The sequence below is a fragment of the Cephus cinctus genome, unplaced genomic scaffold (assembly GCF_000341935.2).
Source record: "Cephus cinctus unplaced genomic scaffold, Ccin1 Ccin1_scaffold0167, whole genome shotgun sequence".
Classification (NCBI taxonomy): Eukaryota; Metazoa; Arthropoda; class Insecta; order Hymenoptera; family Cephidae; genus Cephus; species Cephus cinctus.
Window position 1 is genome coordinate 1 of NW_014332891.1, and position 13,829 is coordinate 13,829.

Below are 13,829 nucleotides of genomic sequence, written 5' to 3' on the forward strand. Positions count from 1 at the left end.
GAAATTAAAAACAAATTGCGGAGGGAAATGGAGCAAATTGAGAGCAATTCATTCATTAAGAAAATCATTGAAAATCTGCTTGGTTATTTAGAAAAGCAATAACATGAATATTTTTCTATTTTAATGAATATTTTGTATGTATTATGTAACAGCTGCGGAGCAATCAGGAAAACATAAGGAGCATCTTTTAGGTTTTAGAAACATATAAATTTGTATCATTTGATGCTAACTTGCCGACGGCGGTTGAATGATCCCAGTTTATATTAAATGAATGCAAAGTTACTTCGAATGTCCGTTAAGCGGATAACCCCTGGACGGAATATGTTACACCATCTATTGGATGATCAGTGAACTTACCGCGATACAATTATTGTACGTGCACTCACAGAATAGGATTTTTGGGATGCTGTATCCCTGAAATAGCTGGGAATTCAGCTTTTCTCTTCAAATTTCAATAATATGTAGGAAGCAGAGGATGGAATGATCAATAGAAAAGGCTGATACAATTTACATTGTGACAGGGTTATTTTGGAAAAAAAACCTTTTGTGTTTTGGAACCGCCACCAATAATATATCGATTGTATTGCTTTTAGGATGAGGACCGAGGAAGTAGTCATGAAACTAAGCAAGACGAGAAATAAAATAAAATTGAGCGAACTATGTTCCACACTGCCCGTTTCCGTTGTCGTTAATATATGCTTTAACTACAGCTACACGCCAAACGTGTCTTCATGAATATTTTTCAGCATCCAATTAAATCTTATTTACAACTACAAATTCCTTATATATCATACTTAAATAAGATATTCCACTATTTTTAATAAACATCAAGCATATTGAACACTACAAATTATACAAAATAACCATTGCTTTTTGACAGTGTATACTTTGCATAAATATTTCAGTAATCATAATATCAAACTGCATAGAATACTTTTATAAATTCACTGTCAGTACCACGAGTATCGTCCTATCCTTATTTATCTGCATGTAACTGAGACACAGGCATAGACGCAGTATTGGCAATGAATTTTCAAACGTATCCATAATACAGTCGGAATGAAACAATTGAATTATATGACATTTTCCTATCGATCCTGTCATACTGACAGTTCTTGTGTTCGTGTTGGGTTATCGTTGCGTTCAGTTAATGTTACTTTCATTACATTCAGAATTTACTTCTTCGACAGGAAGTATAGATACTCCATATTAATTTCAATCACGATGACGGTAGAAGAAGAGTCCCATTATTCGGATACGACAGAGCCATCAAATGCGACGTCCCTTCCGTCAGACACTAGTTGCATCATAAATCCTTGCCAATTGGGCAGAACGGGTGCTGCAGCTGTAGATACAAGTAAGAGAATTGTTATTAAAACACAAGAAATAAAATTAATTAAATAATTCAATTGAAATGCAGATAACGATTGCAACTGTCAAGTAGATCAACACTCACCAAAATTTCCTGAATCCCCACCAATTTTCACGATGCAATCAAAACCGATTCAGCCTTCATGCCAGATACCTCCGACTTATCAATCCCATGTTCCACCGTGTCAACCAGGGAAACAATGTGAACCCGGTGTGACGTGTGTCTGTCATACTTACAATCAGTAATAAAATATTATCAATTTTTAACTTCATCCTTATACAAGTGATTTTTAATTTCTAGAAATACCTGTGGTACACCTATGAAATATTCTAAGCGTAAGTCAAGCATTAAATCAGCATCTGTTACATATAACGACTATAGAAAGGCCTGGTAATATTGAACTAGGTTCAGGAGAACGACTGGAGCCCGCCTGGAAAGGAATAAATTGGAAATGTCCAGGACAAGAATATCCAAGAATATTAGATGATAATGCTTATCGAATTAAATTAAAGAGAAATCATCGTTCATATTACCCTGAGGTATTGCCAATAATCAATGTTGCAAGAAGGATAGATACTAACGTGAAGTACCAATTTCAGGCTTGTGTATACCGCGAAGTCTCAGAAGGCATACCAAACCTGAAATCAATTAACACTGAAAAGTTAGGCGATAGAAAATGTCAAAGTGGCTGTGAGCCTGAAATATCAGAAAGGATTGATATATATTATTTTGATCATGGAAATTCAGCGTAGGTATTCCTACCAACTACTGATGAGCATATGCCAATGACGTTAATATAAAAATCATTAAATAATTTATCAATACAGATATTACAGAACGACAGATTCGCCGCCTATACTGGCGACAGAAAAGTGCGCAGAAAGAACAGATTTCATAGCGACCCGATTTTGGGCTGAAATATTTGGGACAGTTCACATTGGAATTGCTTTCGTCACGGCCTTCATACTTCAGCTATTGCGTTTCGTGCTCTTCAGCATAATCAGACCGCTCACCGTCGGTATACTGCAACTATTAGCTGATTACTTCATCAAGCCCTTTTTGTCCATCCTGTTCAACGCACTGATACAGCCGATATTGATATTGCTTTACAATGTGGCAACTTCGTTCAGAGATCTTTGTGAACCTTTGGCCGAAGCTTTTGGATTCTTCTTGCGTGAAGTGGCCAATGTTTTCAAGTCACTTAGAATCGTGGAAGTGAATAATACCAGGAGCACCGTTAACGGGGGTAACACATGACCGACTGTCCTAAATGTAGAGTAGTGCCCAATGAATGAATCACTCTGCAGGAACACAGTGTGGAGAGTGAGCGTTTACGTGACACAATAGACGTTCCACATGGAACAATAGAGACTAAGAAAGAACAGATAGAAACACATGATGAGAATAGAGCATATTTTAACACCAGGTATATATTTGGTTTTATTATAACTTTACAATATTATTATTGTTTCATTATTTCTTTTTTTTTTATACAGAACAAATTATCTCTTATAGCAACTAACTTTGTCAATAATAATCAATGATTCATCCTCTCTCTCCTCTCTCGTATATCTTACCATTTAATAAATTATTTACAATCTCACAAACAACAAACGGAGGAACCTAATTACATCATGTAGTTGTTCACACTTCGCTATTTACAGGTACTACTGGTTTTTACAGAACTGCACTTTCGCTCCACCTGCGTGTACTGAACTATTTCGCGAACGTCGTGAGCCATCCTCACGACGTACTACTAGCCCAGGAAAAAAAAAAGAAACAAATCCCTATCGTTACCTAGTCTCAGGAACTGCAACCTCTGCATTGCTCTCTGGCATCATTTATCTAGGTGGTTGTGGTTGGAGTCTCCTGGATGGCTGGGGTTTGCGAAGGCGCGGACGTCGAGTCGCCTGTAAGGAAGCATGAATCATAAGATAAAGAAGACAAGCTAAACAGTCAGTCACAAAATCCCTATCTGAGGTACAGCAAAGCAAAATGCGTTCATTGACACGAGATTGTTTTACAAAAAAATTCTATTACAATAACAAATCTATACTTTTACTATACTAACTGCTCGAAGTCAATAAATTATACTACAAGCTATAGGAACAGTTGTTTTAGGCGTTAAATAAATGACGCACTTCCGCGTTTATGTATTCCACTTCCTAGAGCAATAAGCGGTTTGGGTCAAGGATTCATTTTTAGAGGCACAAGACCCACGCAATACGTAGCAAGTATCGTGTTGGTCAACATAGCGCAATGTCAAAGTTAGAATGACGCCATGGAAGGATGGGTGGGTGGTATAGAGGTAGGGATCCGGAGTGGTTAGGATACTATGGTAAAAATAGTGTTAGTTTACGTCCTCAGATTATTTAGAGGATTACGTAAGGGACTTTCAACGTTTTCAAACGTTTCGAAAATTTGTTGCGATATGGTCGAGGCATTATGCAACTAGGCTCTGGCTTTACTGCTGCTGCTTCATCTAGGACGATCGATGCGTCCCACCTTCGGCCAGATCGTATCTGTCACTCTCGTAGTTATTTCAGGAGGAGCTTACCTAGTAAGGCAGCCTCTAGATCCCCCAGGATCTCTGTTTCCTTAGGATCGATTAGGTTGAAGCGTTGATTAAGGAGCGTGAGGTGGGCGAATACACAGTTTAGGTGAGCGTGCAGTCCCAAGAGTGCCACCTCGCGAAAGTGGCAGTGGTAAATATGTGCCACGACGTGGTACAGTAGCCGCAGGATCTTACGCACTATCGACTCGAACGAGCTAGGGAATTCGTTTGCTGAAAAAGAAGAAAGAACGATTAATATACAAGCCGACAACAGAGACTGACTAAGAATTAATATGTACGAATGAGGAAGTTTGAAAATCCTTTTGCGACACGTACAGATCAAACCTGCGCAGCATCCTTCTTGGAAGAGTCGGGGCGGATCGAATTGCTATGCTCTAATAATAGCTGATCTGAATGAGAGAAAGAAAACAGTGAACTGGGTAGCAAGGTATGCTAAAAGGAATGTATGCTCGACAATGGCTGGACCGCCAGTGTCGTGTTGGATGCTGCGCAGTCATATTGACAGTAACGAAATTCTTAATCCGCATTGATCACAGTGTGATACGACTTACCATATTTTGTAGGAAATATAGTCTCGTCGCTGACAGTGCGTTGTGTGAATGTCATAACGTAATCAATGTACTGTGGCGCTGCCACCCGTGTTTTCTTTCCCTTCTCGTCATACCACAAATACATTCTGCAAAAAGTTATATAATCGTTACACACATGTATATGGAAAAATAAAATCTAAGCAAAACTAAAAACTCTATGCGCAATGCTTGTACAGTCGCGAGCAAAAATGTGTTAGAAAGTAATTACTGGATAAAAAAGATGTTGAAATATCATTGATTGGGAAGGCATTATTGGTCACCTGTGTACCAGAAAGGAAGTTTATTCATTGAATCAACATGAAACTGTCTTTTCCCTAAAATTTCAAAAATTTATTACCTGTCGACTTGTGAAAGATAAGCTATGAATATATCCGGGTGGCCAATGTGAAAATGAGTGAATGAATAATCCAAATATTGCACCTAGGTTATCCAGTAATTTTTCACGTCGCTAAGACAGATGTATGTCAAATGAAATCTCAGGAGTTCTCAGTGGATTATTCGAAAGTAGTTACCTTAAGCCAGGCCCTGTCATGTCAGGGCATCCAGTAGTAGTGCAAAACTCGGATATGGTGCCGTAAACGAGATTAATGTGATCGAATAGTGCTAGAGTGTGCGACGCCAGCCATTCGTTGTAATCTAAACCGGGTGGAAGGTCGACCAGCATCCTCAGGTCCAGCTCAGGCAGCTGTCTCTCGAGAGCCGCCTCCTCGAGATACAATTTCGGATCTTCAGTAGTTCCCGCATCCTTGTCCTTTTTTCGGGCCTTTCTGCAAGCAAGAATTTAACCACATGAGACTTCACGAGACTCTCGCGCAAATACGTAAAAACGAATTTCAGGATGTCGAAGTGTTCGACAAATGGAAATCCCTAGACAAGGCTGGCAGCCTTCTGTCAAAGGAATGTACAATAGTAAAATAAATCAGACTACGCGTTTCTCTAGAGTGAACAGATTCGATAAAACTGTGCAAGTTCTACGTTCTAACGCGTGCAACAAAATTTAACTATCAGCAAGAAAGATACCCAGTGACTGAAGGAACTTGCTATGGATAAATATCGGACGTCGTAACAGCCATTGGCAATTGGCTGGCCAACAGTTCGGGTAGGTAGCAGGTAAAAGACAAACGGTTACTCCGAAAGATTGAAAGAAAGAGAAATACGAGGGTCGTCAGGATATCGAGGCCTTTCCAAGAATATGAAAACCTTCAGATTCTAGGTACCGGGTATATAATACCCATGAAGTGGGATTTTCTGAAGGTGACAGGAAAAGTGAAATCGTATAAGAATCAAGAAGAAAACACCAGGGTGCTTTTTAAATTGTCAAAAAGATGAAGGAAAAAAATAAAAATAAATAAATAAATGACGGTATTTCGTTTTCCATCTATTTTCCCAGTTTCCACCTTCTTCAACTTCCTCCTATGGTGTCTCTCAACACTTTTTTCCCCTTTGCCACGGCATCCATCTTCTTTGCCTTTTTGACGGGACAGACCGAATGGTGCTGCGTTTGCGATTAAAAATTTCCAGCTGGAAGACTCCGCAATGAAGCGTTACGAGTAGGGTAGGTAGGTAGGTACGAGAGGTCTTCCTCTGGTATAGTGAGTAGGTGTGCATCTAGACACAGTAAAGAAAGAAAACGGGACCGGGTTCAGGGTTCAGAGAGGTCAAAGGCGTGCACGTATCCAAACGCTTAAAGGAACGAAGCCACGCGCCTTCGTCCACGCTGTGAAGTTGCTCCTGAGGGGCTGAAAATAGGAAGAGCCCACTATGGTGACAGCCTTTAATCTACGCCCCTGGACTGCGAATCGGGAAAATGAAAATTGAAGGGCTCTGGGTAACGAGCATGAATGGCCACGTCCGGCTTCGTGGCAAAGGCGGATCTTGGAGAGAAACAAAAAAGAGAACTAAACAAGTATACAAGCCAAAGAAAGGATCAACCCTTTCATAGGGCACATCCATTCATCCTGGTCCTGCGACCCAGGATGACCTAAGGGTGATCCCGATGATAAGATCGCTATTAAGGGATTGCGACTCAGACTTAGTATTCCATTACTCTCGCTAGACTGGGTCAGAATGTTCCGAACGGATACGGGAATTTTTGTTTAAAACTTCAATAAAAAGTTTTTGGATCCATTTTAAATGAACGAAGTAAAATTTTGAAGTACCAATTGGTCTGTATACGTGATTGGATATACAGCTTGAAATTGTAGGTTATGTTGATAAATGCCTCAGGAATGGAGTATATGCTTGGTGTATAATCGGGAGCGAGTTCAGATCGAGAGAAAGGATTCTGGAGTAGGGACTGTGACTCTTTCTCTTTATATTTCTCAGCAGAGGACTGCTGGATACTATCTGGAGATACTGGCTGTATTATATATCTTGCTAACTAGGTAGGTAGGTACCTGAATCCTCGTACTCCCAGCCACCATTCCCGGATGGTAAAACCCATGAAAACTTGTTAGTGTACGAGCTACGTAGCTACGTCTACTGAGGTATCCTACCAGGGCGTTGGCATGTCCCTATGACTTGTTCCGAACAATGTCCTCAATGAATTGGAAAGGACCGCCATGGACTATTCGCAAGATCACGTGGCGGGACAAGCAATCCTATACAGGCTACACCGCACTGTCCCCCAGGACGAGGATGAAGAATGGGACCAGGGTCTACCCTGTTGGTATTTGCGGTACCGGCAACAATAAGAACAGTAGCAGCAAGATCAGCGGTAGCAAAGACAACAGCACGGGACCTGAGGGAGAGTTCAGGACTGGTTAGACTGGTCCGACTCTTTAATCCAATGAGACAGCCGCAGTCTCAGTAAAATTCGTCAAGTACCCTTTGTCCCAGGCGGCGCCACTTGTACCTCCACTTCCTGCTACCCACCCGTTTTCTTCGCGCACCCTTAATTAAGACCCGAGTACGTCGAGGAGGCTCGCGAAAAAAAGGATTTCTACTTCTAGATAATGCAAGCTGATGATTACGCGTCTTTTCCAACCTCCATCTCAGGTACCCTGGGAACTCGCGATAGGATGGTTCCACGTGGATGGAACGTGGATCATTGTCATAGGATAGCAGAGAGCCTAGTCGTCTTCGAGAAGCTGTTTCTACTGATGATGGATCAATTGGGGAACTCACGCGACTAGCTCGCCGAAGAGGCGTATCTTCCTGTGGCAGGTGTCAAGGAGCGATAGACGGGAGGATACCGTGGTACTTCCGGTAGCTGCGGACGAGGAATTGTGAACTGGTGTGGACGGTGCAGAAGATGCCGAGGAGTTGTCCAGGAGGGCCACTGCCCCACGTGCAGGTGAGCGCAGCATGGCCGAAGACGTTGATGAGGAACGTCTTGCTGGCACCGTGGACTCCACGCCGATGCCGGCGGTCTTCTCGCGCACGCTAGGTATGCACCAAATCTTGTTTCCTTATCATTGAACTCTTTGGCTTCAATCGGAAGGGACCTCGGATCGCTCCCGAAGTTAATCACGGAAGTCAGTCTTATCCGATGATCCCGGTCAGGATGACCCTGTGGTTCCTCGATGGCGATTGGGATGATTCTCTGTCGTTGACAAAAAAAACAAATTCTTCCAAGTTCTTCCCTGGCGACAGTTCCAACTCTTATCGGTTTCAGGTCGTTCTATACGTAAAAATCGAAGTCTTTTCGCTGCTGTGCGGTTCGGCTAAGGAAGACGAGTTCAAAGCGCCGTTGGCTCTTAGGTTAACCTTGAGTCGAGATCGAGAGTGCCGGGTTGGGATAATCGTATGCGATGTGAACGTAGTAAGGATGCTAAGCCGTTCCCGGTCTGAAAGGAAAGTTACGATTTTCTCTTTTTAGACGATTTCGACGATTTGAACATCTTTTCGATATAAATTTGATTTTTCCCTGTCACGTTTTTCTAATCCGATTCTAAACCTAATCACTGTCAAAGTTTTTTCAACTTCCTGCTTTTTATCGTGCAATTAATACGTGACGTTCGATACATCCGGCACAATGGTTTGTTAACCAACGAAGCTTACGCAGTTTAAGCGGAGTAAGATAATATTGGAAACAAAAATTTCGTTCAGTATCACCGTCAATAAATTTTCATAAACCTGTATAAAATCGAGTATTATCAAAGACATCCAAATACTAAGCAGTACTTGGTAATGTACCATTAAAAAAAAGTCTGACACTAACTCCACGTGTACCCAGCACGTCACCAGCCGTGATAATCAAATAAACATTAATTAAAAAAAAACAGTTCAAATTTCATTTAAAATCAATATTGTAAACTTTTATCACGATTAATAAATTTTTCAAAAATCAACAAATATACTTATACTTAAAAATTCCCCAGTAAAAAATCCCAACGAGCAGTCCACGTGTACCCAGGAGTATCCCTAAGCAACAAAACAATCCCCATGTAACCGCAGCTAAAGAATACCATTAGTTCATCATCCAAAACTACCGTTATGACTTTCGCGCAAGTTCTTCTCACCATCACCATCGATATACCTCAAGCATGCAAAGACCCAACAGACACAAGCGTCATAGACATCGTCAAAGAGACCCAAGTACCCGGCGGCTCCTATACCACCTATACAAATCCTCTCGGCAAGAACCGAACACTTTCGCCGTTTCGCGCACTTTCTACAAGCGCGAGAGCGCGACGTTCCTCGGCGACTGATTAACCTCCAATTGGATTTCTACAGTATACAGCTATAGCCCGAATGAAGCGTACAAAGTGTGTGACGCTTGTACGAAAACAAAAAAAAAGTTACAAAGAGACCTCGACGCCGGGCGTCGCGACGACGTGCACGCTCGCTAGCAAGGCGTCCGGAACGCGACTGCCAGCACTCACGGTATTCGCGGTCCCTCCTCGAGGTTTGTCTTTAGGGTAGGGCACCGCGGCAAGTAGCTACGACGACGCTGACGGCGTCGGCGGCAATGCGACGCTCGTTGCGCCGCGACGCTGGTGGATCAGCTGTGACGAAGACTGGAGTCAGCTGACTGGCTGGCAGCGCTGGGGCACTCTGCGACAATCGATACTATACGTCGGCCCGACGCTGGGGTCCTGGTGGCTCTTCTTCGGGTCCTTTTTGACACCCTTGTGACACAACAGTATTCGTACGTAGGAAATACGTGCGGGGGAACGAGGTTCGACAACGGGCCAAGTTCCTTCGCGGAAGGCCCATACGTGGTGAGGAAGTCCCCTGGTCCTGGTTTTGGCATTCGGATGTTTGCCATTCGACGGTCCACATTCAAGACGCCATTGTTTCAAACTCACTAAGTGGATACGGTGTCAAAAGATTCTTACCCCGTTACAATTTTTTTTTCAATTCACCCCTAAAAAAAATTCAAACCTCATAACTGGCCCTTTCATCGATTTTTGTCAAACTCGTATCCCGCGGTACTGGACTATGAGAATTCGCGGATCCAGGGACGTCTCTACGTGTCCAATAGGGGCCCCCTATACGTATGAATCACACGGAACTGAATCATCCAGAGAAGATGGAAACAGCTGTCTGACCTCCGTAAGTCACTTTGGACGTAACAGGCGTCTTCCTTAACGTGAGGTTCGGTCGCTCCAATCGGGATCGTTCTCGTTGTGGCATTTAACACTGATAGCTCAAGGTCAATTAACAACTGGAAAAGTTTCTCGCTTCGAGAGTTATGTCAAACCTCAGAAACGATTACGTATGAAGTCTGTCATTGAAAACGGATTGTACGTGATTCTCGTATACGCCAAGAGAGCATGTATGACGTCACAGCCGCTAACCCTACGCGAAAAGGTAAAAAAACAGGCATGCACGTAAACGGCAAAAAATAGTAACTGAAGAAAATGTCCAAAAAAAAAAAAAAAACAGCACACAGGATTACGGAGAACTCGAGCAATCCATATCGGAACCGAGGCTAATCCCAGGGATAAATCTTGATCTATGCGGTCGACCTAGAGGAAACCTGATCTACGCGATCCCAGTCTATTTCTCATGGATTTCTGTCAATAAGGTTAGGTGGGTTAGGAGATTGTGCATTTGGATGATAGCAATGTACGGTACATGCGTGTAAGCACCCTAAGGGCCCGTAGCAAGCCCTGACCGGGGGTCCTTTCTGGCGACGATGATGGCGCTTGATGAACGGAGGGATGGAATATGCATGAGGGAGAAAGGTGGGGGAAATAAGGAGACAGAGAGAGAGAGAGAGAGAGATGAAGAGTGAACGAGCAACACGGGAAGGTTTTATCCTCATAATTGACTTGTAAATGGGGGAGAGAATGAATGGATGGAAAGTGAACCGAGCTGGAGATTGGCGCCAGCAACTCGGTGCTCCCGAGGATTACAAACGAGAGCGGATCGATTTGACGGCGCCTGTGAGACGCGTCTCCGTCGCTCGGTGCCACGACGATGTTTGTGTTTGTTTACACCGCCTCCATCATCGGTAACCCAGACGATGTTATTATCTATCCCCGTTCCTCGTACTATACCCGGTCATTTCGTATTGGATAGGGACGAGTGGACTCTCGAGGGACCGATAAATCCCGTTCCCCATTGCTCTCTCCCGTTCGCGAAATAATCCCATTCTGCCTCGGACGTAGGCCGTTTTCTTTTATGGTGGACAGAACGAATCTGCAACTCCGTTAAAAGCTCCAATTTCTATGGGATCTAGTCTTTTCTCGAGAAAGACCAACTACAAGTATATATATTTAGATTTGGGGATATCCTGTTTCTTGGTGGTGTCCCAAGTGGATGTGACACCTTGGTTAATTACAGGTGTGACACCATACGAGTTTCGTTTGCTCTGCAATCATTTTTTATGGGACACTGGGCCAAACACCAGGTCCTTTTTTCATGCAGTCTTTGCTCGCTTCAGAGAATCGACGGGAATCATAGTGTAAGTTGGTCTTTGATAAATGGAACTTTTGTTGTGTCTTCTGGGGGTCTATGGCCTTTGTGTGTTGACTGACTTTACTACACGTCAATCGTATCGACGAAATGGATCGATTCGATCGAGTGTATTGGAAGACAGATTGATCGATCGATTTGGATTGCATGACGGTAAATTGACGGTTTTGCGGAGAAAGAAGAATAAAATGTAGCCAAGGTTAGTGGAATTATGGAGATCGTGAGATTTGGTGATATAAAAGTTAACTATGTAGGTAAAAGATAATTTTTAGGTAAAAAATGTAAATTCTTTTGGGGTAAATAAGTCGGCTGGTTTTTTGATAAAAAAAAATTTGACTGGAAGGATCAGGTATTTAATTAAGTAAAGCACCCACCTCGTGCTCGACCATGCTAACAAAATTGAGAGCTCTCAGGCTCGAGTCGTGCTTTAAGAGTCCGTGAAAAATTGTGGAAAATAAGGAAAAAAAAAAGAGTTGCCACAAAATGACCTGGACCTTTGGAAAACTAAAAAGGAATCCTCGAGCAAGTCGAATTCTTGGTCTGAAGAGTCTTCTACGTATTTTGAGAAACTTTTACTTTGTCTAAGGAAAAAAAAAACAGGAAATAAGGTCAGAGGGTAAAGACTGAAAGAGTTTCTAAATCAATATAAATGAGACCCATTACCTCTAAACACTGCCCTACCTATTTGCAAAAAAAAATGCGACTCAAATCAAAAGACAGTTTTCCCAAAATAAACTACCCAACCTGTATTTGCATCCTGAAATCTCCCAGCACTATACAAATATTCCGTGATAATTTCATCTAAAAAAGAGAATAAAAAGGCGAATGGAGGGGGTAGCCGATCGCAGGGTCTGTTGATTTTTCAGCGACATCGATATCTCCCTCGAGCCAAACATTTACATAACCTTAATCATGACCAGGAAAGCCAAAGCCCGAAGGAAGTGGCCGAGGTCGATGTCTGTAAACTTTTCTCTGAAATCGAGGTCGTACCTAACCTATACGTAATAACATATAACAGCCGAGTCCAAGCGTAGGAAACAGTGGCGGACGTTGGCAACGGTACGCGGTTTCAAACTCCCGATAACACACCGACTTCCGAAATTCGAGATAGCATCGCAAACCTACTCTTAGACACGGCTACAATATCCAAAGTCACGAAACAGCATATGAAAAACATTAGAAAACATAACCATACATTCCCGTACCCGACGGCTCCTGCGTGGCTGCAATAACGCAGTCGCCCTGACGAAATAACACGATTCCCGTACAGGCATCCCGGTGTAAATTAAAAGGGAGAACCGACTTTCCACTCGGCAGTGATAATTAACGATAACGAAGTAGCCTATAGCATGTTATTGTTATGTACACGCGTACTGACCTGCAGAAGCACGTGACGGTATCCTCGACATCGAGAGAGATAGTAGTATCGATGGCTGAGTACTTGAGGACTTTCCTACTGCCGATACCGAACATACTAAAGAAATCCCGAAAGAGAGAGAGAGAGAGAGAGAGGAGACGGGAAGGGATATATAAAAATACAGTAGGATACAAGTAAAAGGATAATGGTGGGAAAGGGAAGCAGCAAGATGGCGTTGACTGCCACGGAGAAATGATCCAAGGAGGTTCTCTGTATAAGAAGATGGGATAACACGACAGGACGGAATATTCCGGTCGAACGACTTTGCGAACGAACGTACGCAGGGAACTGACTGGTAGGCCTTTTGCTTCCCGTTCTAAAAGTGTTCACAGTACCGCAAGAGGGGCTTCGGCAAGACACGCACCTTGTAATGCAATTACCGGGGTAGCCTCTCTCGCGAATCCAAACAAGTTCCTTTCTTCCTACCTCCACGCCGTTGTACCGACCGGACCGTTTCAGGGTCAACCGGTAACAGCGGACCGACCGGTACCGACCGTACTGTCGTAACGCATAACCTAGTACGAGAGCATCACTTGGACGAAGTAAATGTGTCTAGTTTGGATATACACGGGGGACAGTTAATGTTTATATGGTGCAACTTCAAGGCGTTTAGAAATTTTACTCGAGTCGCTTTCAAGGGAAACCGAGAGCGGATGTCGATTGGACGTGTAATGTATATAATAGAAGTGTTGGTGTGTGTATGATTGGGTTTAATGAAAATTGTAAAAGTCGATAAAAAAGAATAATATACGTCGTTCAAGATATTTATGACGCGTTGATAATTTCTTTTTTTAATTGACACATCCAAGGTTCGCGATAGGCGTTGGGTTGCTTTTAGGCTATGTTGCGAGTCACGTGATGTTTTTTTTCCTATTTATGAACTATTATGAAATATACGTGACATTTTCACGAGGATCGCGACATTACGTCGTAAACATACAAATGCCGGGGGTCTTGTTTGAAATGCCATTGTCAAATAGGACGTATAAATTGAGAGATACGGGGGGG

General features: G+C 42.8%; 2 protein-coding genes across 7 annotated transcripts in view; one reads left to right on the plus strand and one right to left on the minus strand.

Annotated features, from left to right (window-relative positions):
* Positions 1-1,026: 1,026 nt before the first annotated feature.
* On the plus strand, positions 1,027-2,664 carry LOC107263849. 2 transcript variants are annotated; one of them, XM_025081171.1, is made up of 6 exons: positions 1,027-1,357; positions 1,421-1,613; positions 1,673-1,707; positions 1,778-1,911; positions 1,972-2,120; positions 2,200-2,664. In XM_025081171.1, exons 1-6 carry the CDS (start codon positions 1,060-1,062, stop codon positions 2,627-2,629), a joined length of 1,239 nt encoding a protein of 412 aa, XP_024936939.1. In that variant the 5' UTR covers positions 1,027-1,059; the 3' UTR covers positions 2,630-2,664. The 2 variants fall into 2 exon arrangements, with proteins under 2 accessions (XP_024936939.1, XP_015586976.2); XM_015731490.2 differs by having other exon boundaries at positions 1,778-2,120.
* A 199-nt stretch (positions 2,665-2,863) lies between these two features.
* Positions 2,864-13,829, minus strand: part of LOC107263852 (MOB kinase activator-like 2) — a 14,964-nt gene continuing 3,998 nt past the window's right edge. For 2 of the 5 annotated variants that reach the window (XM_015731498.2, XM_025081172.1), the window contains 5 exons: positions 7,664-8,081; positions 5,050-5,304; positions 4,499-4,623; positions 3,930-4,157; positions 2,864-3,282 (listed from right to left, as the gene is read on the minus strand). In XM_015731498.2, coding sequence (XP_015586984.1) covers positions 3,218-3,282; positions 3,930-4,157; positions 4,499-4,623; positions 5,050-5,304; positions 7,664-7,845 — 855 coding nt within the window. In that variant the 5' untranslated portion in view covers positions 7,846-8,081 and the 3' untranslated portion in view covers positions 2,864-3,217. Of the gene's footprint in view, positions 3,283-3,929; positions 4,158-4,498; positions 4,624-5,049; positions 5,305-7,663; positions 8,082-12,782; positions 13,125-13,829 lie in introns of those variants that run through there. The other 3 variants (XM_025081174.1, XM_025081173.1, XM_015731500.2) reach the window with 3 other exon arrangements.

Bases quoted from the DNA above. Each gene is read 5' to 3' on its own strand.
- LOC107263849 (XM_015731490.2), top strand. From the start codon at position 1,060: ATGAAACAATTGAATTATATGACATTTTCCTATCGATCCTGTCATACT. The intron at 1,614-1,672 runs GTAATAAAATAT...TTTAATTTCTAG, and splicing joins GTCTGTCATACTTACAATCA to AAATACCTGTGGTACACCTA. The intron at 1,708-1,777 runs GTAAGTCAAGCA...ATATTGAACTAG, and splicing joins ACCTATGAAATATTCTAAGC to GTTCAGGAGAACGACTGGAG.